The sequence below is a fragment of the Tauraco erythrolophus genome, chromosome 2 (genome assembly GCF_009769465.1).
Source record: "Tauraco erythrolophus isolate bTauEry1 chromosome 2, bTauEry1.pri, whole genome shotgun sequence".
NCBI lineage: Eukaryota > Metazoa > Chordata > Aves > Musophagiformes > Musophagidae > Tauraco > Tauraco erythrolophus.
In genome coordinates, this window is record NC_141466.1 from 32753613 (window position 1) to 32777456 (window position 23844).

Consider the following 23844-nt stretch of genomic DNA (forward strand, 5'->3'; position numbering starts at 1 on the left):
TCCTCCTGGTTTGCTCCAATGGTGTGTCTAGAGCAGAAAGCACAGGCCCTGGAACTGTCAGAAATAAGTTATGCTTAGCAAATGAATTTTGGGAGCTTATTGCATAGCTGCTCCCAGGAGAAATTACCATTCTTTGTTCTATTAGCATTAATTCCATGCTTGCAGGTGTTCATCTTGTAGCTGAGTTTGGTACCTCCATAAAAACAGTCACTGCTGGGAAATGGCTCTTCTACAGCGTGGGAGTGAATCTGTATAACTAAATCTTCAAGATTGTTCTTAAAGGAAGCCTAGTGGCTCTTTCAAGTTCAAGCAGTCATTACAGCTGATACTTAAAGGAAAAATGGCCCACTTTTTCCAGAGTGATAGAAAAGCAAAGGGCAAAAGTCTTACTATATTTGACTTTATTCCTTTCTGTTGTAGTCCTGTGAAACTGGTAGACAGCACAGCAAATGACCTCATCAGCCACTCACCCTTTAAAGAGCACCAGAATAATACGGTTTGGGAGACAAACTTACTTGAAAAACTTAACAGAGAAGAGAACATCTTTCTGCAGACAGCTGTGAATGATGATAGCTTTCAGAGGGTGACTGAGAAAGAAATTCAGGTCAGTGAAGTAAAGCCTGATGTACTAAGAGAAAAAATGGTACAAGATTCTCTGTTTCCACAAGGCAGCAAAACTAAAAAAGTAAGTAACATCAACCAGATTTTTACTATATGGAAATACATTTAAAATTTATAGCTTTTTAAACTGCCTGTCACTTGATTATGCTCTGATGTTTAGAAATTGAGAGTCTGTTGCTGTTTTTCCTGAAACTCTCACGTTACCATAGCTATTGTTGGAGGTAGCGCAATCCAGGGGACTATGGGACCAGTGGCATTCTTCCTGTCTAAGCCCAGTATGTGCAAGGCTGCTGTGGTCCCCAACTCAAGCTAGTAGTGAGTCTGAGCATGTGTTTCCATTGGAGAGACGTATAAACACACAGATTCAGAACAGAGAGTGTACCTACAGAGAGGACACAGTTAGAAATGCAGTTCAATAAGGATGTAGGAGAGACTGCAATGATCAATGTAGGGCTTAGTCAAACAAGTGTAGTGTCCAGCAACCTGGTCATGTCACCAGCTTCTTTATTCTGATTTTCACTGTATTTCCCACACTTGTTCCTTCTTAATCCACCTTAATCTCTCCCTTTACCCAGTTTTTGTCCTTTCACTAAATATCCTGTAAGTTTTGCACATTCTCACAATTCTTTCAAATGTTCCATAACAAGATTTACACAATCCCAAATCTTCTCCCTGCATCCCCGAATTCTCTTCTTGTCTTCCCTAAATTAGCCCTACACTCCTTTAGGCAATCACCTCTTGTGTCTTCAAGGCGTTGCAGGGAGAGAGTTTGACTGACTCGTGCTGGTGGATTTCCCACCAGGGCCAACAGGCTAAGCTTTCTCAGTTGCTGGTCTTAGGAGTTGCCTGCTCTGTTTTTGATGTTCAAGTTTAGTAGGGTTCCTCTGCCTGCCACTGTTCCTCTCTTTGTCGCTGGGTTTCTGTGTTCACTGTGGTTAGCCTTTAGTCATGAGCTACCTGTTTTGTAAGCTAAAGGTCCTGTAATGTAATACAACTTCCCAAAACAATTAAACAGCCAGTCCAAAATATTTGCACTACGTATACTTCTAAGGTAGTAAAATTCATACTATTAATTTAGTTCAAAATAATGCTTCCTGACACCCCTGGTCTTACAGCTGTGTAATTCTGGTAATGGGTTCTGTGTTCTTTTAGTAGTGAAAGCTACCTTCAGAGTACACTAAAGCCTAAAACTTGTTTTAAACAAAAGTGTTCTATCACAGGCTTTTCAGTCTTGTTCCTCAAAGAATGAAAGATCAGAGCCAATGACAACCAAACCAATATTATACAAGAATATCAGAAGTCCAGCACCTTTACATAAAAAGAAATCTTCATATGGTCCTCATGCGGTGGTTAGAAGTTCTGGATATGGGAAACCCAGTTCACTCTCAAACCAGCCTTTTCCAGTTAATGAAAAGAAAGCACCAAAAGAAACTTTCAAAAAGACCAGTGTGAAAGCCAAAAGTCCTGCAGATAGAGCAAGATCTAAAGGTAATTCTATTGTGAGAAGTCTGAGTGTTAAAAGCCAGAGAGCTTTGCTGTTCATGCTTCACATTTAAAACAAACAAACAAACAAAAAACCCCAGACAATTCACATTTCAGAATGTTGTAGAAGAAATCTAAACCCAAACGCAATTAAGTACTGATTTTTTTCTGTATCAGCATGAAGTTGCTGAAAGAGAGACTTTTAAATAAAACTTTGCACTGTATTTATGTTTCATTTCCACTCACATATGCCACCACTATGTTTGAGACTTACCTGTTGTTTACCAGTAGGACCAAAACAGTAGAAAAAGCTGTTGTTCAAAAATAAGCATCTACCATTTTTCATTATGGTAAATGCAAAGATTTACTGACACACCAACTTCTGTCTGTGACACTGAATTTCTCTTCTCAGCTTCTTCTCTTTATTTTTGCTTTCTAGAGTACAAAGAAAGTACTAAAAGAAAGGCCTATTTTTTTGTTCATATCTCTTGTAACACCAAGGAAAGGCAAATACCAATGTAGTCCTGTGAAAACTGAGTTGCAAGTAAAGGACTGAACTTTTTTATTTTGAAGAGTTTCATGAGACAATTCAGCCTAGTGTCTTTGCAGATGATGTTTGCTATGTCTGAGGCATGGGAAAATAACTGTATAGATGCCGAGGTTTTAGCACGCTTCTAGCATGTAATGTTTTTAAAAACCCTGCAAGTAGCGTTGGGAAAAGTAGTTTAGGAATATGTTGCCCATCTTAGGGAGATGCTTCAGTGGCAGCTGTCAAACTGTGGGAGCTTAGTTCCTCAGTACATTGCTGTGGACCTCACTGGAGAAGAAGAGGGTGTACAGCCAGATGGAGGTGGTGAAGTGAATGATGAATCCTGAGAAAATGAGGCCACTAGCCTCATTCGAACATGTTCTTCCTCTCCAACTATAACCATTCTCCATAGCAATTTCAGGTGATTTCAGAAGTTAATCTAACGGGGATGCATTCTCCAGGGACCTCAAAAGCAAGGAAGAGAATGACATTGAATCAAACAATCACCTGATCATCAGTGCTAAGGGAGCACCTTTGTGAGGGGATAGTGTGAGAAATGCAAAAAGTATTAAATTTGGAAAATGATTATTGCCTGTTTGTTTTCAGGTATGACATTCCTAAGGAGGAGCTCTTAGCTTAGATTCCTATAGGCAGAAATGAAATGGCAGTTGTAGTTACTTATCTGCTTAAACATGAGGAAGAACTTCTTCCCAGTAAGGGTAACAGAACACTGGAACAGGCTTCCCAGAAAGATTGTGGAGTCTCCTTCTCTGGAGATGTTCAAAACCCGCCTGGACGCGTTCTTGTGTGATCTGATCTAGGTGGTCCTGCTCAGGCAGGGGGATTGGACTAGATGATCCTTTGAGGTCCCTTCCAATCCCTAACATTCTGTGATCTGTGTTTCAGAAGGCTAAGATGTGGATAGTTCCATGTCTGTTAGTTACTCTGTAGGGGGAGCTTCCCTGATTTTTAATTTCCAGTCAAGTTGCTATTTGATGCAACAAATAAATGTTGCGTGTCTGCGTATGCTAACTGCAGTCCAAGGTCCAAGTTGAAAATTGCTGTTTTGTCTTCACCATAACTTGAAATATGTTGTATTTCTGTATACTTAGATAACTAGCCACTTCTTGAGCACAGGACTGAGGTTAACCTTGTTTCATGAAGGATTTATTATCCACCTACTTGTTTCAGTTGTTCTTTGGGTTTTATCTTGTCATCATTTCCTCATTTAAAAAAGCATTTCCCATAATGTCTCGTTGCTCTAAGTTTCTGTATTAAATTAAAAATTTAGGTTGTAGAATACTTAATTTACATGACTAAGGAGTGGGTCATGTGAAGAGATATTTTTGAAAGGGCATTAAATTCTGAATTTAATTTTGTTCTATTTTACTTTCTGCCTAAATGAAGAAGCCTTATTTGCTACTAGGATAATAAGATCTGCAACAAATGAACCAACTTCGAAGGGAAGTATTAGCAGAGTTATGTCTGGCCGGTCAGTTGTTAATGATCTTGGACACCAGGCTGTGGGTTATTGCAGGCAGTATCAGCACGTAAGTAATAATCAGTGGTGCTCCTAATTATGGGATGTGCAGCTTGGTTTGCAAGCCTATTTTGTCAAGACTTCTAATAATTATCACAAGATCAGCAAATGCTGAAATATTGAATAAAGACTTTCCTTTAGTCAAATACTAGTTTTTACTTTTAAAATATGCAAGTATAACCATACTGCTTTTCAGTGGCTTGGATAATTATATTGCGTGAGTGGTTCTATATACTTAAAGTTGGAATGCTTATTAATTTCTAAAAATTACTATTTTGTGGTAGAAAATGGGACGATTTTAAATTAAACTTATACTTAAAAGTATTCTGTTGTGAATGTTAAATAGTAATACTGTTTGCTTTTTTTTCCTGTTTGCATAGCATTGAATATTTAATAGTACTTTCCAACTTCTCCAGGATGACTGAATTTGCAGTACCATGATGGATTTTTCTTCTTCCTTATCAACTGTATAAAAAATTATTCATTGAATACCTAAATCATTACTGCTTTTCAAAAAATAAGATACATAGAATAACTCTGGTAGCCATGTAGCTACCAGAGGTGTTTGTTTCTTGTTGGATTTTTTGCCTTATTTTCCTCATATATATTTTGGAAATGAGAAAGTAGCTCATAAAAGTAAATGCAGAATGTTATGCTATTAGAATGTTGAGGGGTTTGGATTTTTTTCAAGTGCCTTGTGTGTTTGCTGAGAGCCAGACAAACCAGTTAAATAAAATTGATGAGTGGAATTTTTGGTAAGCAGTCAGCTCAATGTAATGCTTCCCTGAATTTTTCTCTTCCCTAGGATTTATCATTTTCTCCTATCAAAAGTTGTGACAGAGAACTATATTTACTAAAACGAGTGCAAGTTGCAGAGGAGGACCTGAACACAGCTCGTGATTTGATTCAACAGCTAACCAGCACAGTTTCCCAAAAAGAGAAAGAAATAGAGACAAAGATAGTAGAATTGAAAACACAGCATGAAAAAGAGCTTTCTAGATTGGGTCAGGAAAACTTTGTTCTTCAGAGTAAGGTACTTTATCATCTTGTATTGCATTACTATGGAAGAGGAGAAACATTTGCTTCTGAAAATTAATGTTATTTTACATGAGTTGTTAACGAGCAGAAAATCCAGATTTACACACACACTGCTAGTTTGTAAATGCATATCTGCGGTTACATTTATTACCCATAAGTTAAGATTTATTTTTTTTCTACAGAGATAAACTGTGTTATCTTGAGTTCCTTTATTTTGATATTTCATTTTGAGAGTTCTGCAGCAGGTTTTTTGCAAATATTTAACTCACTCTTAAAAAAAAAAAATTAACAGATACTGCTTGTTCTAGATAAGTAGTATATGTTGAGCTATTGTTTATTTTTTGATGCATTTTTCAGTGTTGTGTTTTGTCTATATGGCATATTCCCAGGCTTATTCCACTATACCCCTCTGTCTGTATACATAAGAACAGAAGAGGGAGGGTAAAACTTCGTTAAATTTTCCCAGACATTTTATACTTTGTTTCTGTTTGGTAATGCTTCTGTATAACTCCAATAATAAGATAGGCTCATTGGTCTACTTTCATATCTTAATGGAAAGATTTACCTATTTATATTATAGAAGTGTAGTCTTGTAGAGGATTCCATATTACTAACAGAACTCTCTTATTAATTGTGTTTCTTTTTCTTTCTGAAAGCTAAGAAGTATGGAAGAGCTGACACAAGAAAAGAGATGGACCCATCATACAGCAACAATTCCCATCACTGAAGAAAAACTGACACAAATACAAAAAGAAATTGAAGATCAAGAGGTCATTATTCAAGGTTATCAACAGGTATATCACACAGCATATTGAGCTGTGTTCTAGCCAGTTTCAAAACTAGAATTATTTAATGGTTACTACTTTTCTGTTGAAAACAGGTATCTTGCTATCTAAAAAGTGATGGAATTTAGGTGTGAAGGGCAAACATGTATTGCACATTTGAAAAGTATTTCACACATGTCTAGTTTGAGCTGGTTTTCCATGATTCCATGTAACTGTTCTAAATTGTTAAATTACACTGACTTGTCAGTTGCGACCTGGGAAAATACTTTATGGCCAATGAAGAACCGCGAACTTTTTGCCCCAAATGCAGTAGAAAACTAGTATTTTTAAGCAGTATTAGAAATCTGGAGGGTTCTGGTTTTGAAATGTTTTTCACAGGATCTGGGCAGCTGATTTCAAAGAAACCTTGTTAGTGTGCCTGATATGATAAACATCGGTAGTCAAGTGTAGAAATAGATAATGCAGGCTTAATAATCCTTTTGAATACTTGCAGCTATAAAATTAAATAGGTTAGTTTCACCAGCTTCCAGCTGGTGCTCAGCAGCATTTCTTGGTATAGGTACTGTGTCTTGCCAGTATGGCTGTGAGCATCCTGAATTGGTGAAGGTTTGTGTCCACAGGATTGGAGCATGGGGAGGCTGAGCTCTGATCTGTCAGCACCTATACTTGTATGTGCTTTTAGAATATAGCTGGGATAGCTTTGGAGAGGAGCTGGCCTAGATTCTCCAGAACGAGCAGATGCTTGGACAGGATTGTAGAGGTCACTATATACTACTTCAGCATAAAGATAATCAAAAGATATCCAATTTGGGAACTTAGTAATAAAACATTTAGTGCTTGCTTCCACTGTTTCAGGAGGCAAACTATGCAAGTCACAGAGTCATAGAATGGTTTGAGTTGGAAGGGACCTTAAAGATCATCTAGTTCTGAAGCCATAGACAATTGTTTTTGAACTGCATAAAACAGTAAGTTATGAACATTCTTTAACTTTGTCTGTCTCATCTTAGGAAAATGAGAGATTATACAAACAAATGAAAGAGCTACAAATCCAAAACAAAAAAAATGAGGAACGAATGTTTAAGGAGAATCAGTGTTTAATGTCTGAATTAATAGCCCTAAGGTAGGCTCATTTAAACATCTGACCTAAAATCTCTAGTGTTTTCGTCTGTGTTTATTATTTTATTTATGAAGAATCGCTGCAGAGTCTGCCAGGTGTATGTTTTCCAGTGTTTCTTGGGTTCGTGGGTTTGTTTTTTCTTTTGAGAACTGATTTGTGTTGATTATGGTCACTTAATTCCTAGTCATCTCGCTGATGTTGCAGACCTGTGGGAAGACTAAAGTCTTCCATTTGGGGAATGTGTAATAAGTATCCTACACTTGTTCTGGTATTGTGGCTCTGCTCACGTGTTAAAATGTTTTGATGCTGTTGTAAGATACATAGTAGATCAGTGGCCACAAGAGATCCTGGTAGTGGAGGAACCATTAGATTCACTGCACCGTAGGTCCTGTAGGATTGGCATCCTGTGCTAGTAATGAGGAAAAAACCTAGGAGTTGCTTGTACTCCTAATTTACAAATCTTTGCTTGGGAGAGGCCCGTAGATGCCGCTGGTGCAGAGTAGGTTTTGTTTCCCTCCCTTGTGTAGTCCCAAAAAAAACAGTTTGTGCAAGGTGAGAAGATTTCATTTTATAGGTGAAATTTTTTGGTATTGCACAGTTGTTTTTGTTTTTTTTTTTGTTTTGAGCCTGCATGGATGGACTTTGTGGTACCATTTCGAGGGGGACGGGTGTGGTGGTGGTGTGTGTTTGGCTTTTAGTATGCCAGGTCACCACATTGCATAACTGTTCTTGCTGTCACTGTTTAGAGAAAAGATAGAGAAGACTAATATCCAGTCACGAATTGTGCAGGATATTGAACCATCCAGAAATCAAAGTTTCACAGAATTGATTTCAGAGCTTCGAGCAGCACAGGTAGGTATATACCAAGACTATGTTTCATGTGTTCTTACAAAAAACACATAACCATCCATATTGTAGACTAATAATGTAAATTAACTAGTGGAGCATGCTACTCTTCTACAGCATTAATTATTTGCCACACTTGTATTTGTGACTTGTATATCACAAACGTCTCATCAAATGCACTTTCAGAAGTAATCCTCTAACACAGATTCACTGAAAGAAGTGCAGTGTTGCCATGTTTACTAGCAATTCTGAAATACCTTGTGAGAGCTTGCAGAAAGTAGTGATACCTCTCTAGCTTTCCCACGTAAGACGAATCAAGAAGAATGTTTATCCCTGCTCTGTACCAAGTAAGTTCTAAAAAAGAATATCAGAGTGGAAAGAATCATTTGTTATTCACTCATGTAACATTTTTTTTTGTAGCCCTACAAATGCTTGTGGTTCTCAGGGAGGATGTTTAGTAAGCTTCATGTTAAAATTAAAGGTTTTCAGGAACTTCTGTTGCTCTGCTTAATGTAAGTGGGGGGACTGTTCTGGTACATGCTTCCTCTGATAGTTAGACAAGAAATTAAAAGCTGCTTCTTCGGGCTTTGCTGTTCTTTTGTGTTTTTTAAAAAAACAACTGATTAGGTAGGTGATAAGAGAATGCGGATCCAGTGAGCTTCAGGACCAATGGAGGCATTCCTGGTCTGATAGAACTGACTTTGAGCTCTTAAGACTCCAGGGGCTCCCCTAGTTCCAGCCTCGTAGGTGCTGCTGCTACACTTCTCTGTCCTTAGGTCCAGCCTGTATGACTGAACACAAGCTCTAAACATAGAGAGAGACACACAGACCACACTAACATGATCAGACACACAGAAAACAGAGAGCAGAGCCTTTGCTCACACCACAGAAATACAAACACTGTTGGAAACACGAGGAGCACATATGGCCTGATCCTGTTCAGCGGATCAGGATAGGAGTTTGCTATCATTAACACACACACATGCACATGGTGGCCCCTGCTGGCCCTAGACACGTGGGCTATATACTGGCTAGCCCAAAAATCTCAGTCCCCTAGTTGCTGCTTCCTGTACCTATGGATTTCTAGGATCAAGGGCCTCCATCTTGAGGGTGGCACTAGCACTGAGACCTTTTGTCCTACTTAGTCTTGAAGTTTGCTAGTGATCATGTATAAACAAACAAAACAGAGAGTGCATGCAGAAAATGGTGAGCTTAAGTTTTCCCTTGCTCTGTTCCAGCAAAGCCTGAGAATAATACCAAAACTAGAAAACCTCTGTGGTCTGACGCAACTGTTGTGATTTAATAATTTTGTGGTGAAAAAGCATGTTCAGGTTTTTTGCATGACAATGTGTGTTTAGTTTTTCTTATACTGTTTTCTCTAAAACTCAGAAGGAAGAAACTAAATTACAAGAAGAGATAAGACGTCTCAAACAAGATAAGCAAGCTCTTGCAGTAGACTTGGGACAAGCAAAGAAGGAGAGAGATTTAGCAAAAGTCCAGATTGCATCCACATCAGGTAAAGCACCTTAATTTTGTTGAATAATTTTACCTACTGTGTGCTTCACTAAAAAAAAAAAGTAACTGAAACTTATTTCTTATTCAAATATTGCTTAGTCAAGTGCATCTAGACCATTTCCAAAAATTGTCTAAATTTCTAATAAAAGCATACAGTGAAGGACAAGCTACAGTACTTTTGACACTGTATTAGAAAGCCTTTTCTTGTATCCAGCCAAACTCTTTGTTGTTGCCTATTCAGTTTGATTTCTTGCCCATCTTCCCCTGGGCATGGAAAACAGATGATTCTATGTATATGACAACTCTGTTCATAAGAAAACATTTACTGTGTTTCATCTTAGTCTCCTATTTAGATCTTGCCCATTTTTTACCTATAACTTAGGCCTTGTGACTTTTTTTTTCAATATTCTTATCAGAACTCTTTCCAGTCTGACTTTAGCTTTCTTAATGAGAGAGGGCCAGAAACTGGACTCTTTCACTTCCAGTATCAGACATCACAAATGCTATATTTGCCTCCATGTCTCTTCTCAAAATGCTTGATCCCTAAATGGGAGGAGTACGGTCAATACATGTCTAAGCTTATATTCTATATTGTCATCCATGTTGTTACTGAAAATTTGTTTACTAGAACATGATCAAGAACACATCCCCCTGGGATTGTATTTTAAATACTTTCCATGGTAAAATGTGAACCATTGAGTACTGCTATGAATGAAAGAAAAAAGAGGGTTTTTTCAAATACTGTTGCATTTAAAAACCTAATTAGGGTCTGGTTTTAAAATTTTACTGCAGTAACAGGATTGTCAAAAGAGTAAATGTATGCATGTGCTGAGAAGGATAATGTTGACTAATTACTTCTTCAATATCTAATTTGTATTTGTAAAAGTATAAAACAATACTAAGAATGTCTTTGTAGGTGAGAAGTCTTATGAATTTAAAGTTATGGAAGAATCATACAAACAGGAAATTACTCATTTAAAAAGAAGACTTCAGTGGTATGCAGAAAATCAAGATCTCCTGGATAAAGATGCAGCCCGTCTTAAAGATGCAAGAGAAGAAATTGAGAAACTAAAACTTGAGGTGGTAATATCTAGCTGTATCTAAGAAGTTGGAACTTAAAATTATTTCTTTTCTAGTGATGAGTATAATGTAATTCTGTCCTTCATAATAATCTCTTTTTTTTTCAAGAAAAAAAATACGTAAAAACTCTTTATAGCCTTTAAATCACATGTAGAGTCTTTATATGCAAAATTGATACTACTGCATATTCAGTGAGAGTTGCAAGTGCAGAAAGCTTGAAGCCTGCTTTTGCTTCTATTGGACATCTTGATGATACTTCTGGAAACAAAAGTAATGCGTTTCCTTAAAAACCTGCAAATTTCTTGACTAAGAAAAGGAAGTACATTGTTACGTTAACAACATAGAACATCGCCCTTGTCATTCTCTTTTCCTCCTTTTTGCTCTATGGTAGCAGAGGCAATGCTTATTTTTTTCTCTTAAGTACCAGTTCTTTCTCAGAAAAATTCTCTGGTTGCTGTAATAGGGAGGAAAACGCCAAAAAGCTTGAAATATAAAGCAAGCAAAACTAATACATGAATATTGAATGCTTCTGAGATTTTAATTGCCTGCTTGTCAGTAGATTTGACTTAGGATTCACAGAAATAAAGAATTTTACCAATGATAAAATATAATTGATCTCTAAATTTTTTGATGGTATTTTATTAGCGAGATGACAGATGAAAGGAGGTGCTTCTGAAGGACCAGGCAGGGAAAGAGATCTCTTAAACACCACCATATCAAACTTTGATCAACATATCAGATCAACGTATCATTGCTGTGAAAGAAAATATTTTTATTTGCATTTTCTCCAGGATGGACTGCTGTTTAAAAACAATGAAGAGCTTTGACTTCATAGAAACAATCAGATTAGTCAAACTATGCTAGCATTAAAAGCATTACTTATGCTAACATTGCCAATGTGAGAGAGAAATCAAGAATAGGAATACTTCCAGCTATACAAGGTGTAATATCCCTGTACGGTGATCTTAGTGGCTGATAAAGGTAGGAAATTCAATTTAGGTTAAAGCTTTGAGACTTCGTGCCCAGACTTTATGGGAGTTTAGGAGTGTTATCTATCCAGTTCCTGAGATAGAGTCAGCATTTATTTAGGCGCAACATAACGTTGCTTTTTGGCTGTTTCCATATCATCACGGACCATAGCCTTGTAAATCACAAACTATTTCCTTAACTCACCCTCAATTCCTGGAATATACTGTAGTACTTTATATCATTAGCTTATTAACCAAGCCTGCATATTGGAAGTATGGGAGAAAGAAGCAGATTTACTGGTCTGAAGATGAGAAAGTCCCAGAGTTGAAGTTCTCTTCTAGATTTCCATAGCTAGTTTCAGCTCCTTTGATCTCAAGTGGCTTGAAGCTGTACCTTAGTTTAAGAACGTGAAGAATCAGTTAGTATAGAAATTACTTTAATTAAGGTTTTAAGTTGCAGAATACTTCCATTATATTGTGTGTGTTTGAAATGCTTCCTTTTGCGCTACAGGACAATGTCTCTGAATATATATATATAAAGTTTATTTTCTCGTGAATTGGATAGGTTGAGAAGCTCAGAGCTGAAGCTGGAGATCAGTGTGTGCAACAGAAGAAACGTTTGCGAGACAGAGCAGCAGATGCTAAAAGAATTCAGGATCTTGAGCGTCAAGTATGCAATAATAGAACGGTGTTTTGTTTAACCTTTGTTTCAGATAAGTTCTCTTACAACGCCTACTAGCTCTTTCATAAGGATAAAACATTAAATGAAGCCCTGGGATAAAGTAACTTGTGCTATAGATTCATAGAATGATTGGGGTTGGAAGGGAGTGCTGTGGAACACTCAACACAAAAAGCTGCAACTCCTTAACTTACAAAGGGCTCTTCTGCCACTACGTACTAATAAGCTATTTACTAATATCTCTCTTAAAATCCTTTAGCATTAAAAAAACTGTTTGGAGTTTCTTGTAAAGGGGCAAGAGGGCAAAAGCACACACAAGCTTGCCGTTTATCTTCCAAGACTTCTTTTGTCTATGTTCAGTAACCCTTTAACATTATGACCAATTTCAACCAAGTTGATTCAAGGGTAGGTGTTTAAATTTTATTGGATTCCTACAGTATTCATGACAACTAGGGGAGTAGAGACCTTAGAATCCATGTTTCTGCTGAGGAAAAGTCAGCTGGAACTGGGCTTTTCTGAATTTTAGGAGATGGCAGCTGCATTTAGTAGGGTTGTGGGACAAATGGGAAAGAGCCTTTGCAGTATTCTCATGTGAAGAATCTTATCCATAGATAAAAGAGGGACTTGTTATTAGTCCTGGATGCGAGGTGTTAGTTTTGTTTTATTGCAGACTCTAAAATAAAAGGCATATGATGTGTTATTGGCAGAACAGTTTCAATACAGTTAGGAAATATCTCTCTAACAGTTGGAAAAGTAGAATGTGAATGTGAGTCCAGAAAAGAAGCAAATACTTTTAACAGCATTAAGAGCCATATACAACTTCAGTGCTAAGAAAGTAAATAAAAGGTCCGTTTCACATAAGACAATATGAGGACTAGAGCTGTGTTTTGTTGAAGATCATGTATAAATCCATCAGTAAAAGATGATGAGTCTTGCTTTTCTGTAAAAACCTAACATAAATGTAAAAATTTCTCAACATACGCATCTCTAGTTTTCATTCTTCACCCAGCTTAAATGAATGATGTTTGTTAACATTGTCACTTATTTCAGTTCCCTTTTCATCAGAATTTTATTCTTTTTGACTTCTGACTTAATATTCTTTTTGATAGATCAGAGAAATGGAAGGAATTCTAAAAAGAAGGTATCCAAACTCTTTGCCTGCTTTGATTTATGCTGCTGCTGCTGCTGAGAAAACTAATGATCTTTCGGCTAAAACAAACACAGTTGATTTTTTGGAGAGAAGAATAAAAAAGTTAGAAACAGAGCTTGAAGGTAAAGATGATGAAGCTAAAAAAAGTCTCCGTGCCATGGAACAACAATTTCAAAAAATAAAGGTAAGAGGTGGAGACTTGTCGAATAGTTTACTCCGCAAGTAACAGTCACAAGGTTACTGGGGTCTAACACAAAGTAGTTGTGAAAACTGAAGGCAAAGACCATATTCAAGGAAAAAAATATTCAAAGAATTTATATCTAGAATTTCAGTAGCTTCAGCAGGTGAGGTAAAAAGAGCATTGAAATTGCTAGATAGTATTGAAACTGAGAGGACAAGTTCTTGAGGCATAATAATTTAATTCTTACAGTCAGGATAAGTGAATTTCATCCTGTGGCTCAGAGTAGCTGCCTACATAATTCCTTCCTGTACCACAGGCTGCATTTTCAAAGGGCTGCGGAGTGGGAATTTCTGCAGGGAACGTCTAGGAACACTAAACATTCTGTCCAAAAATTACATGAGAGCACATCTTAAGACTTGTGTTAGGAAGCATGGAAGTCTGACATTTTACTTCAAGGAAAAGATGAACTGCACAGGTGCTTAGTGAGCAGGAAAGGAAAGCATTGGCCAGTTATTCCTCCTTTTCTCCATGTGAATAACTCATTGTGCTTTCTTCAGAGGCTATCCAGGCTACTAAGAAGGGTTGGGTTTTCCTCAGCTTATTGGGAAGATAGATTTTGTGTCTCTCTGAATTCATACTTCTATATTTAAAAAATAAATAAAAATTAAAATCTGTCCTGTTATATTTTAAGATGGTTTTTAAAAAATGTGAAGTACAATTTTGAGGCATGTGACAGTAATGTTTGCAAACTGACACATCGCAAATACCTAATGGCAGATTTTTAAAAAATTAAAGACTTCTTGCTGTATTAAAGTAAGGTGTTACTTTGCCTGTCCACATTGGTAACATCTGAAGAGAACTCAATTATATAAAAATGAAATAGTTTCTTGTCAATTTACTTTTCCATAGTTGCTGCATTCATAGAGGATTACTTTGTAGTGAATGTTTTGAGTCATTCTTTTTTACAGCAGACTTAAGTTTGCTTCACATAATTTTTTCACTCACTAATAACTTTTTCACTCCAAACTGATTGAGTAGTGTTGTTAGTAGTACTGATGTGTATCCTGTCTTGTGAAATCTTGCTTCAGATGTGCAGTAACTTTAAAGAGCAATACGAAGAGCTAATAATAAAAGTACACTTGAGGAAACTGCTTTTTCTTCCCCTCCTCCCACTCCCTTCCTTTAGATACAGTATGAACAAAGACTTGTAGAACTTGAGCAACTACTTGCCTACAAATTTATGAGTGAAGCACCAAAGCTGAACGGTGATAAAGCCAGTTCTACAGAACTCGAACAGGAGCTTCAGAATCTAAAGACAACCCATCAGATCACTGTTAAAAACCTTCAGGCAGAAATTGAAAAACTTAAAAGTCAAAATGCCCAGTTAAAAGTCAGAAGTAAAAAGGATAATAAAGATTTAGAGTCCACAGACTCTCAAATGAAACAAGGTAACACAAAAGACAGACTGTTAAAACTAAACGAAGAACTGGTCACCAAAAACAGAGAAATACAAGACCTTACAAAAACTGTAGAGAAACTTCAAAAAGAAAGGATGGTGATGTTGTCTGATAATAATTTGAGAAATAAAACTGGTAATAAGGAAAACTCTGCAGAAATCTTGAAAAAGAATACCTCAGCAACGGATAAAAGGAATTCCAGCAACAGTGAACCCTTTCTAAGCATTTTCAACGATGACAAAATATACCAACCACATACCTTTTCTGATTCTAATCTCTCGGAAGTTCTGCAAGAAAATGCACAGCTGAAAGAGAAGCTAGAAAGATTGTCTCTGGAAATGAACCAGCAGAGGGTGAAGTCTCAAGCAACACTGGCTTATTCTGAAAATAACATACGAAGGTAAATGCTCAAATATGTTCCTTTAAAAGCTTTGTTAAAGTGTTGGCTGATACAGGATTGAAGTGACACGTGAACGTGTCAGACATGTCTGAAGCTATCTTATACTTGGCCAATGTTCTCTGTAAATTTCATTTTTACTGTTCGGTTTTGGTTTTGGAGAGTTTTTTGGAGGGGTGATTGATTTGATTTTTTGATTTATCTTATTTTTAGAGCAGTGCACTGTTGTGATTCTTTCTACAGGCAAACCTGTATTAATCCTTCTTATTAATGCTACAATTCATCATGGTTTTGAGTAAGAAGATCTCAGTATAAATCGTTGCATCTTAGCTGCTTTGTATTTGCGTTGTATAGCATTAATAATTGGTACCCGTACTTTCCTTCAAACTGGGATATACTTTCAGTGGGATTTACTTGACCAACTGTAGAAACTTTACACTTCACCTCGTCTCCCGTAGATCCCTTCGTAGTCAAAGCAGAGAGAACTGGCACGTTTAGATTGCAACACTTTGTATTCTAAAATAGATACCTGAAATAGGACAGCTGAATTATGATTTTAAAGTACATATTTTCCTCCTTTTTTTTATAAGAGGAGCCAAAAAAGATGTTTGGCTGAGTTTTCTGTATTCTAGCTGCCTCTAGTTAAATGAGGCACATATCCAACGCTGTAGGCTTTACACCCTGTCATCCCTCCAGAGCAGGAGAAGTAATGGTGGTGCTATTTTGCAAGGTTTTATTATGAAATTTCAAAGATATGCTGCCTTCAACATTTTTGATATTTTATATGTTCGAGTGATAAACTTTGCTGCGTTTTTGAACTGTCTGTAGCTGCTTTATTGTATCCTATTTTCCTCTCTGTTCAGGATTCAGGAAGACACAGCAGAATACATTGCATCTCTGAAAGCTTCCCATCAGAGGGAAGTGGAGAACATTCTTTGCCAGCATGCAAAGGAACATTCTGTTTCTAAAGTTGCTGAACTAAACAGCAGAATTTCAACGCAAGAGGTAAGATACAGTAGATACATTCATTACATATAGATATCTATTAAAGTTCATAGAAGCATGGAATCATAGAATGGGTTGGGGTTGGAAGGGACCTCAAAGATCATCTAGTTCCAACCCCCCTGCCATGGGCAGGGACACCCTCCACTACACCAGGTTGCTCAAAGCCTCATCCAACCTGACCTTGAATGCTTCCAAGGATGGGGCATCCACAACTTCTCTAGGCAGTCTGTTCCAGTGCCTCATCACCCTCAGAGTGAAGAATTTCTTTCTAGATTACTATAAACTTTGTCTTTCTTTGCAATAGGATCTATTGTTTTAAAAATAGGCCTGTGCCACTGTATTTACAGAATGGCTGACATTGGAAGGGACCTCTGGAGGTCGTCTTGTCCAACCTCCCTGCTTAAGCAGGATCATCTAGAGCCAGTTGCTCCAGACCATGTCCAGATGGCTTTTGAATATCTCCAAGGAGGGAGGTTCCACAACCTCTCTGGGCTTAAAGAGTCGAACAAGTGCTTGATCACCCTCACAGTAAAGAAGTTTTCCTTATGGTCAGACAGAACCTCCTGTATTTCAGCTTGTACCCTTTGCTGCTTCTCGTGTCGCTGGATACTACTGGAAAGAACATGGCTCTGTTGTCTTTGCATCCTCTCTTCAGATATTTGTAAACATTGATGAGATGCCCCTGAGCCTTCTGTCCTCCAGGCTAAACAGTCCCAGATCTCTTAGCCTTTCCTCATATGAGAGATGCTCCAGTCTCTTTGTCATCTTACGGGCCCTTTGCAGACTCTCCAGTAACTCCATGTCTCTTGCACTGGGGAACCAGACATAGTACTCCAGGAGTGGCCTCAACAGAGCTGAGTAGAGGACCACCTTCCTCGACCAGCTGGCAATATTCATGCTAGTGCAGTGCTTGGGTCAGGAAGTTGTCTTCAGTGCTCTCCAGGAATCTCCTGGATTGCTTATGCCATGCTGTGTTGTTCCTCTAGCAGATACCAGGGTGGTTGAAGTCCCCCATGAGGATCAGGACCTGTGATTATATTTGTGCATTCAAATTTTGGGATTTTTACCACGCAGTATGAAGGCAGAAAGACATATTGTATTCAGATTATTTCAGAACTTTTTCTGATTGAGGAAAGTAACTTGAAGATTGAGACTTTTTTATATATATTTTATATGTACTTATTTAACTGTTTTTAACAATCCGTGTAGAGGATTGTTAAATAGCACACATGCACGCGTTAGAGGTAGTATTGTTAACGTATGCATCAATTATACCTGCAGTACTGCAATACTGACTGTATTTTTTGTGTATTTTTCCTGTATAGGTTTCCACATGTTGTCATGGGTATTTATGTTAATGCAACTGTTTTTATCTTTTTCTAGATACTAATAAAACATCTCCAAGAACAAATCAGTGAACAACAGAGACATCAGGAAGCCCTTCTAGTTTCACAAATGCGAGAGGAACTCCTACAAAAAGAGGTATATTTAAATTTGGATTGAGGGTATCTTATTCTAATAAAAGATTTCACTTTCATCCTTGTAAAGCTTCAAATAATATATAGCAAAATAAGTCTTAGAAACAGTATCTTTCTCAGTTGCTTCTACATGAATTATACCTGAGAATGCAATATATTTTTGTAACGTGAACAAGAGAAAAACACAGCACGGAAGGTGGAACTTTGACCTACTTCGATTTTTTTTTTTTTTTTTTAATTATTATTTTTAATGTTAGAAATGTCAGACATCTGTCTGAAACAATTGATCAGCAGGTTAATCCAAGCATTCATAGCCTCTTCTTTGAGAGTAGTGATAGGTAGTAAATGGACCACAGGACTTTTTCTTTATTAAGAGGATATTTTATTACTGTTTTCAAGTCCTCTGTTCAGATAAAGTCTTCATTTTCTCATCATTGCCATAAAACTGACAGGCAATTACATTCTTGGTTTTCTCCTTTGATATCTGTGAAACTTGAAGTCTCTTAAGAGAAGGTTAGTTGTAATAGTTCTTCTGAAATTCACTGGGTTTTGAGAGATATATTCTAGGTTTTTCCTAATCTACTTCTATTAATAGCATATAATCGGAAAATTAGACTTGTTCATGTTTTCATTTTTCATAGATTTCATAAATTTCTAGGTTGGAAAAGACCTTAGAGATCATCGAGTCCAACCGTCCCTAATCCCCATTAAACCATATCGCTAAGTAGATCATCCACCCTATTCTTAAACACATCCAGGGATGGGGACTCAACCACCTCCCTGGGCAGCCTATTCCAGTGGCTGACAACCCTTTCAGAGAAGAAATACTTCCTAACATCCAACCTGAATAGCTCAAGCTTTTTGAGCTATTGGCTATGCTTTTGTCATTCTTAAGGTGCTGCCAATCTATTTTTTTTTTTTAATCACTTCCTGTTCAGGAGGAGGATATAGCCTGCCTTAGCATTGTGGCTATTCTTAATTCACCATCTCCTTGATGTATGAGCATTGCTGATTTTTAACTTCATTTTGATAATACCTGCAGGAGTTAATAAAAAAAAATCTCCTATTCTGTAAGGGGCTGAGAACTCCAGACATGTAGTCTTGTTTGCTGCCCTTATTTAGAAGAAATGATGGAAGTATCAGTGTTATATTTAGTGCGTGCTTAATATAATTCATCTTAATCTCTCTAAACTCCTTCAATATTTATCTTATCCATGCAAAATTCCACCTCTGTTGTGAAGTATTTATAGAAAAGTGAGGGTTTGTAGGGAGAGAAAAAAGATGTCCTGTTAAACAAGCTCTGTATTTGCAGAATAATTCATATTATGAATCTAATGATAGATGTCACCCTTCCATAGAAAGCTTGTTTGACTCCAATAATCTCAGTATATATGATACTGCCTCCTGGGAAAACAAGGCAAGAGTACAATGTTTTTCAACATATTTGTTTCTTCTATGCCTGTTTGCTTTACAGATTATTACTGATAGTGATGGTTAAGAGAATGATCATCCTGTCTGACCCGCATGTTATAGGCTGAGTTCAAGGTGCTGGCATTTAAGAAAATGTAAGGGAATGTCTTTGCTACAAAAATCATTGCAAGACTGCACAGAGAGAAATGTCGAAGTAAAGCCTTGTTTTTGCTCTCTAGCATGATTGCCGTGCTGCTTATAAAATATGTTTAAAGCATTTAAATGGTTAAATAAGTTGAGCTGAAAAATGAAGGCAACCAAACCTGCAAATGTCATTAGCCATGATAGGGAAAACCACTACCATTTGTAGTAGGATTGAGAGTCCTATGTATAAAACAGTGGTACCACAAAAAAGGCAACCTTTTTTTCTCAGGCTCACTGGAAGATTGTTATTTGATTACTAATCTCAGAAATACTGTCCACGGATGTTTTTTGTTAACAATATACTTCTCTTGTATAACAACTTGCACGGCTTTGGAGGACGTAGGACGTCTTTGTACTTAACACAGTTCTGTTGCTGGCAAAACATATGGAGGCCATTTTCTCCTAGGGCTTTTTTCCCCTCATAACATCATTCCTGCAAGAATTTTTCTTGTATTTAATTATGTACTTGAGATCACACACCAGCCCTTCCTTTCAGTGGGGCAACTTGGCAGACCAGCAGCACTCATTTTCACAGAAATGTGAAACTAAGACTTCTGCTGCTCTGACAAATGTGGCTGAAGTTGGTCCACCAGTTTAAAGCTGCTGGAATAATGGGCAGGCAAAAATGTAATAACATAGGCCTTGTTATTTTAGAAAACCACGATAAAAAATGGAAATAATTGTAAGCCATCTCGGAGTCACTTCTCAGTAAGAGTGACAACATCTTATGAACTACACAGTGCTTCCAGCTACTTCGAGTGCTCGAAGAGGGTTAGCAGTTCACAGATATATAGGGTAAGGGGGAGCTAAGGGTTATAATAAAGGATAAAGATTTCAAAGTTTTTACTTAGTTTACTTACATTAAGAAAGTGACCAAAAAAGACTTAGGATATTGAATGAAGAATTATCAAGTTACTTAAAATAGGCAGAGAATGAGACTAAACCAATAGATCTTTATAAGAAAACTTACCTGAATTTCTCAAGGATTAGGAAATCAGTTGTAAGTCATTGGTAGAGTTGATTTGACGTGGCAATTATTAGACTAAAGGGGATTTGTAATCATGTCTGTTAGCAGCGTGTCTTAATTTATTTCTTAGAAGTACACTGGTACGTTTTATATTTGGTCTTTATCCAGAGTGTGAGAAGGGATTGTTAGAATATCTAATCATAATATTCTCTATGATTTTTTTTAGTATGTTTAGAATATAAAATTTGAATAATCACTTCATCTTATGAACATTATTGGATTTATCAAAAAGGACTAGATTTTCATGTTCTCAGGCCACTTCTTACAAATGAAAGATCCTAATCGAAGTCTCCCCGAGCCTCTGTTTAAGCTTTTGAATAAAGGACACTTCTCTTTTTGTCTTCCTTTCTGTAGCTTTTGAATGGAATGATTAAACAATGCAAATACCCTTTGAAAGGAATCTGTTTTATACACTACTTAACACAATGATTACAATTTTCATCAATTCTCTCGAACTGTAGGTGACAAAATTGTTGGAAGAACTGAGAGAGGCTAAGGAAAGCCAGAGTCCTGAAATGAAACATTTCTTGTGCCTGGAAAAGAAAATCAAGCACATAGAGACCAGACATGCAGAAAGAGAGCAAGAAATTCAAAAGGTATGCCAGACTATATCTGCATTTACTTCTCAAGAGCAATTTATCAGTTTAACTGTAATTTTACGGTATTTGCACAAGGTTGTTTAGCTCGCACTGCAGGAGAGCAAGTACTTTTTGATACAGCCATGGTTTTGTCTTTGGTGCCTGCTGATGCAAGTGAATGTAGATGCAGTCCTAGTCAGCACATCCTTGCTGAGATAATTAAGATTACTTGTGCATGACTCGCGTATCAGGTGTGTAACTTCCTCACAACCTGATCTAAGGAGGCCTTGCTTTTGCAGAGGGTTGGACCACATGACATCTGCAAGTCCCTTGTATCATTCAGTTAGCTCATATTTCAATTACACAATTGAAAAATTGACAGGACTTTTTAATGCAGAGTTTGCTAGGCTATGATATATTCTTCAGCTGAACTGTAATTTTATTTTCTAGTCCTAGAAGTCCCATTTAGAAAAGCTGCATTAAAATTTAGCATTTTGAAGGTTGGATCATTGTGATACAGCTTCTTCTATCTGACATTTATATCCCTTGAATGTGTAAAACAATTTTGCATTGATTTTTTTCATCTTACTTTATGTCATGGCCTCCATCCTGATTTTTCATCTATCTGGGGAGCTTCTATCATTTGGAAACAGTTTTCCAGTTCATATAGATTTTTTTTCTGAACACTTAAATATATGACTGTCTTCTGTTAGTGTTTTAACTTATGTTTTAACTGAAATATATGAAGTCAAAGAAAGGCAGTTGAAGTGCAAGATCATCAGGCCTGTAGTAGTTCTTAGTTCATGCAGTTTGTTCCACAGTTTTGAAACTAGATCTCAAGGAACACACTTTTATGTACAGAATTGTTTGTGGTAGAAGGTTTTATTCTCATACATTTCTACATCAAATATTTAATTTTCTTCTCAAAAAGAGCTATGCATAAAACAAGTCACTGGATTAAGAATAAACCCTGCTGCCACTGATGAGTTGGGTTTTTTTGTTCACATTCTGTCCTGCTAAAGGCAACTGTAATAGTTACTTTTTTATGCTATTTATTTGCTTTTGTATACAAATGTGAGAATTTCTTTACCATTTCTGTGAAGTGTCTGCTACTCCCTAGTCTGTGACCTATCTCCACTGAATTCATAGCCTAACCTATATTTACTAAGGTGTTTTGTAATGTATTTTTTAAAAATAGAAATAATAGTATATGCAACAATTACTACTAAGTCATTTCACCTTTCCTGGTGCTGCTAGCTTTGTTATGTATTAAGCTTTGGGTTTCGTTTGTCCTGGTTTTGCACTTTTAATCATGTGCAGTGAGGCACCAAACAGTTCCCCAAATGAATGATAACGAGATGAACAATGTAGAAAAACTAATTGCCGAACAAGGAAATAACAGGTTATCTTTAGTATCAAACTACAAATACGATAATTATGGCCTTTAAGTCACAGAGCATTCCTTAAAGAATCTGTTACAATTAATAGTGGTGTGGAGATTTTGATATCTTGTGACACTTTTTATTTTGGGCCATTTCATAGGATTGCATGTGGATTCATGTCAAAATTAATTCAAGTTTTTATCTGCAGCACCTTAAGACCTTTGTGACTACAGGATACTTTCTGATAATTCATAGAACTCGTGGTTTTTAAAAGTACAGTAGTAGCCCAGAACACGTGTCGTGTTTGGGCCCAGCTGGCAACTAAGCACCACGCGGCCGCTCACTCAGTCGTCCCTCCGGTGCGATGGGCGGGAGAAAACATAATAAAACTTTCGAGGGCCGAGACAAGGACAGGGAGGGATCACTCACCAGTTACGGGCAAAACGGACTCGACTTGGGGACGAAACAGTTTAATTCGTTACCTACATCCTACATTATCAGAGTAGGATAATGAGAAATAAAACCAACTCTTAAAAACACCTTTCTTCCCAGGCTCAACTTTACTCCCAAGTTCTCCACCTCCTCCCCGCCAGCAGCACAGGGGGATGGGGGAATGGTGCTTGTGGTCAGTTCATCACATACTTTCTGCCGCTCCTTCCTCCTCAGAGGGAGGACTTCTCACACTCTTCCGCTGCTCCAGCATGGTCCCTTCCCACAGGTGACAGTCACAGTCCTCCATGAACTTCTCCAGTGTCAGTCCTTCCCACAGGGTGCAGTTCTTCAGGAACAGACTGCTCCAGCGCGGGCTTCCCATGGAGTCTTGGCCTTCTTTGGGCGCAGCCACCTGCTCCATTGTGGGGTCCTCCACAGGCTGTGGTGGATCTCTGCCCCAACGTTAATCTCCATGGGCGGCAGGGGGCTGCCTGCTGTCTCCTCACGGGCTGCAGGGGAACCTTGGCTCTGGCACACCTCCTCCTGCTCCTTCTTCACTGACCTGGTGTCTGCAGAGTAGTTTCTCTCACATCCCACTGCACTGTCCCCACTGCTGTGCTGAGCTCAACCGGCCCGATGAACCCTGGCAGGATGAGCTCTGCCCAGTGGGTGCTCCGGGAGCAGGGAGCCTTGAAGCACTCCCCAAGTCTTGATTTAGGGGGAACAAAGGCCCTTGGCTGATGCTGCCAGGCTGCAGGGAACCCCTCCCAGGCCCGGGGCTGCTTGCAGGCATGCGAGGCACACCAGCTACGCCGCTGTGTCCAGCGCCTCGCAGCCCAGCGCAGATGGCCACCTTACGGGAGGCTGAGGGCAGTTCCGTGCCTTCCCCCTCTCTGCTGCTGCTTCCCCAGTGGTTTGGGGTTTGTTTTTTTTTTTTCCTTTC

The 23844-nt window shown here is 37.9% G+C and overlaps 1 protein-coding gene across 1 annotated transcript in view; it reads left to right on the forward strand.

Annotated features, from left to right (window-relative positions):
• CEP162 (centrosomal protein 162) overlaps nucleotides 1-23844 on the forward strand; it is a 45380-nt gene that overhangs the window by 20549 nt on the left and 987 nt on the right. The window contains exons 14-28 of the mRNA XM_086631329.1: nucleotides 421-685; nucleotides 1842-2109; nucleotides 4040-4182; nucleotides 4978-5205; nucleotides 5867-6004; nucleotides 7003-7115; nucleotides 7859-7964; nucleotides 9348-9474; nucleotides 10390-10553; nucleotides 12087-12191; nucleotides 13310-13534; nucleotides 14718-15388; nucleotides 16249-16390; nucleotides 17774-17872; nucleotides 20971-21105. Coding sequence (XP_086487455.1) covers nucleotides 421-685; nucleotides 1842-2109; nucleotides 4040-4182; nucleotides 4978-5205; nucleotides 5867-6004; nucleotides 7003-7115; nucleotides 7859-7964; nucleotides 9348-9474; nucleotides 10390-10553; nucleotides 12087-12191; nucleotides 13310-13534; nucleotides 14718-15388; nucleotides 16249-16390; nucleotides 17774-17872; nucleotides 20971-21105 — 2929 coding nt within the window. The remainder of the gene's footprint in view (nucleotides 1-420; nucleotides 686-1841; nucleotides 2110-4039; nucleotides 4183-4977; nucleotides 5206-5866; nucleotides 6005-7002; nucleotides 7116-7858; nucleotides 7965-9347; nucleotides 9475-10389; nucleotides 10554-12086; nucleotides 12192-13309; nucleotides 13535-14717; nucleotides 15389-16248; nucleotides 16391-17773; nucleotides 17873-20970; nucleotides 21106-23844) is intronic.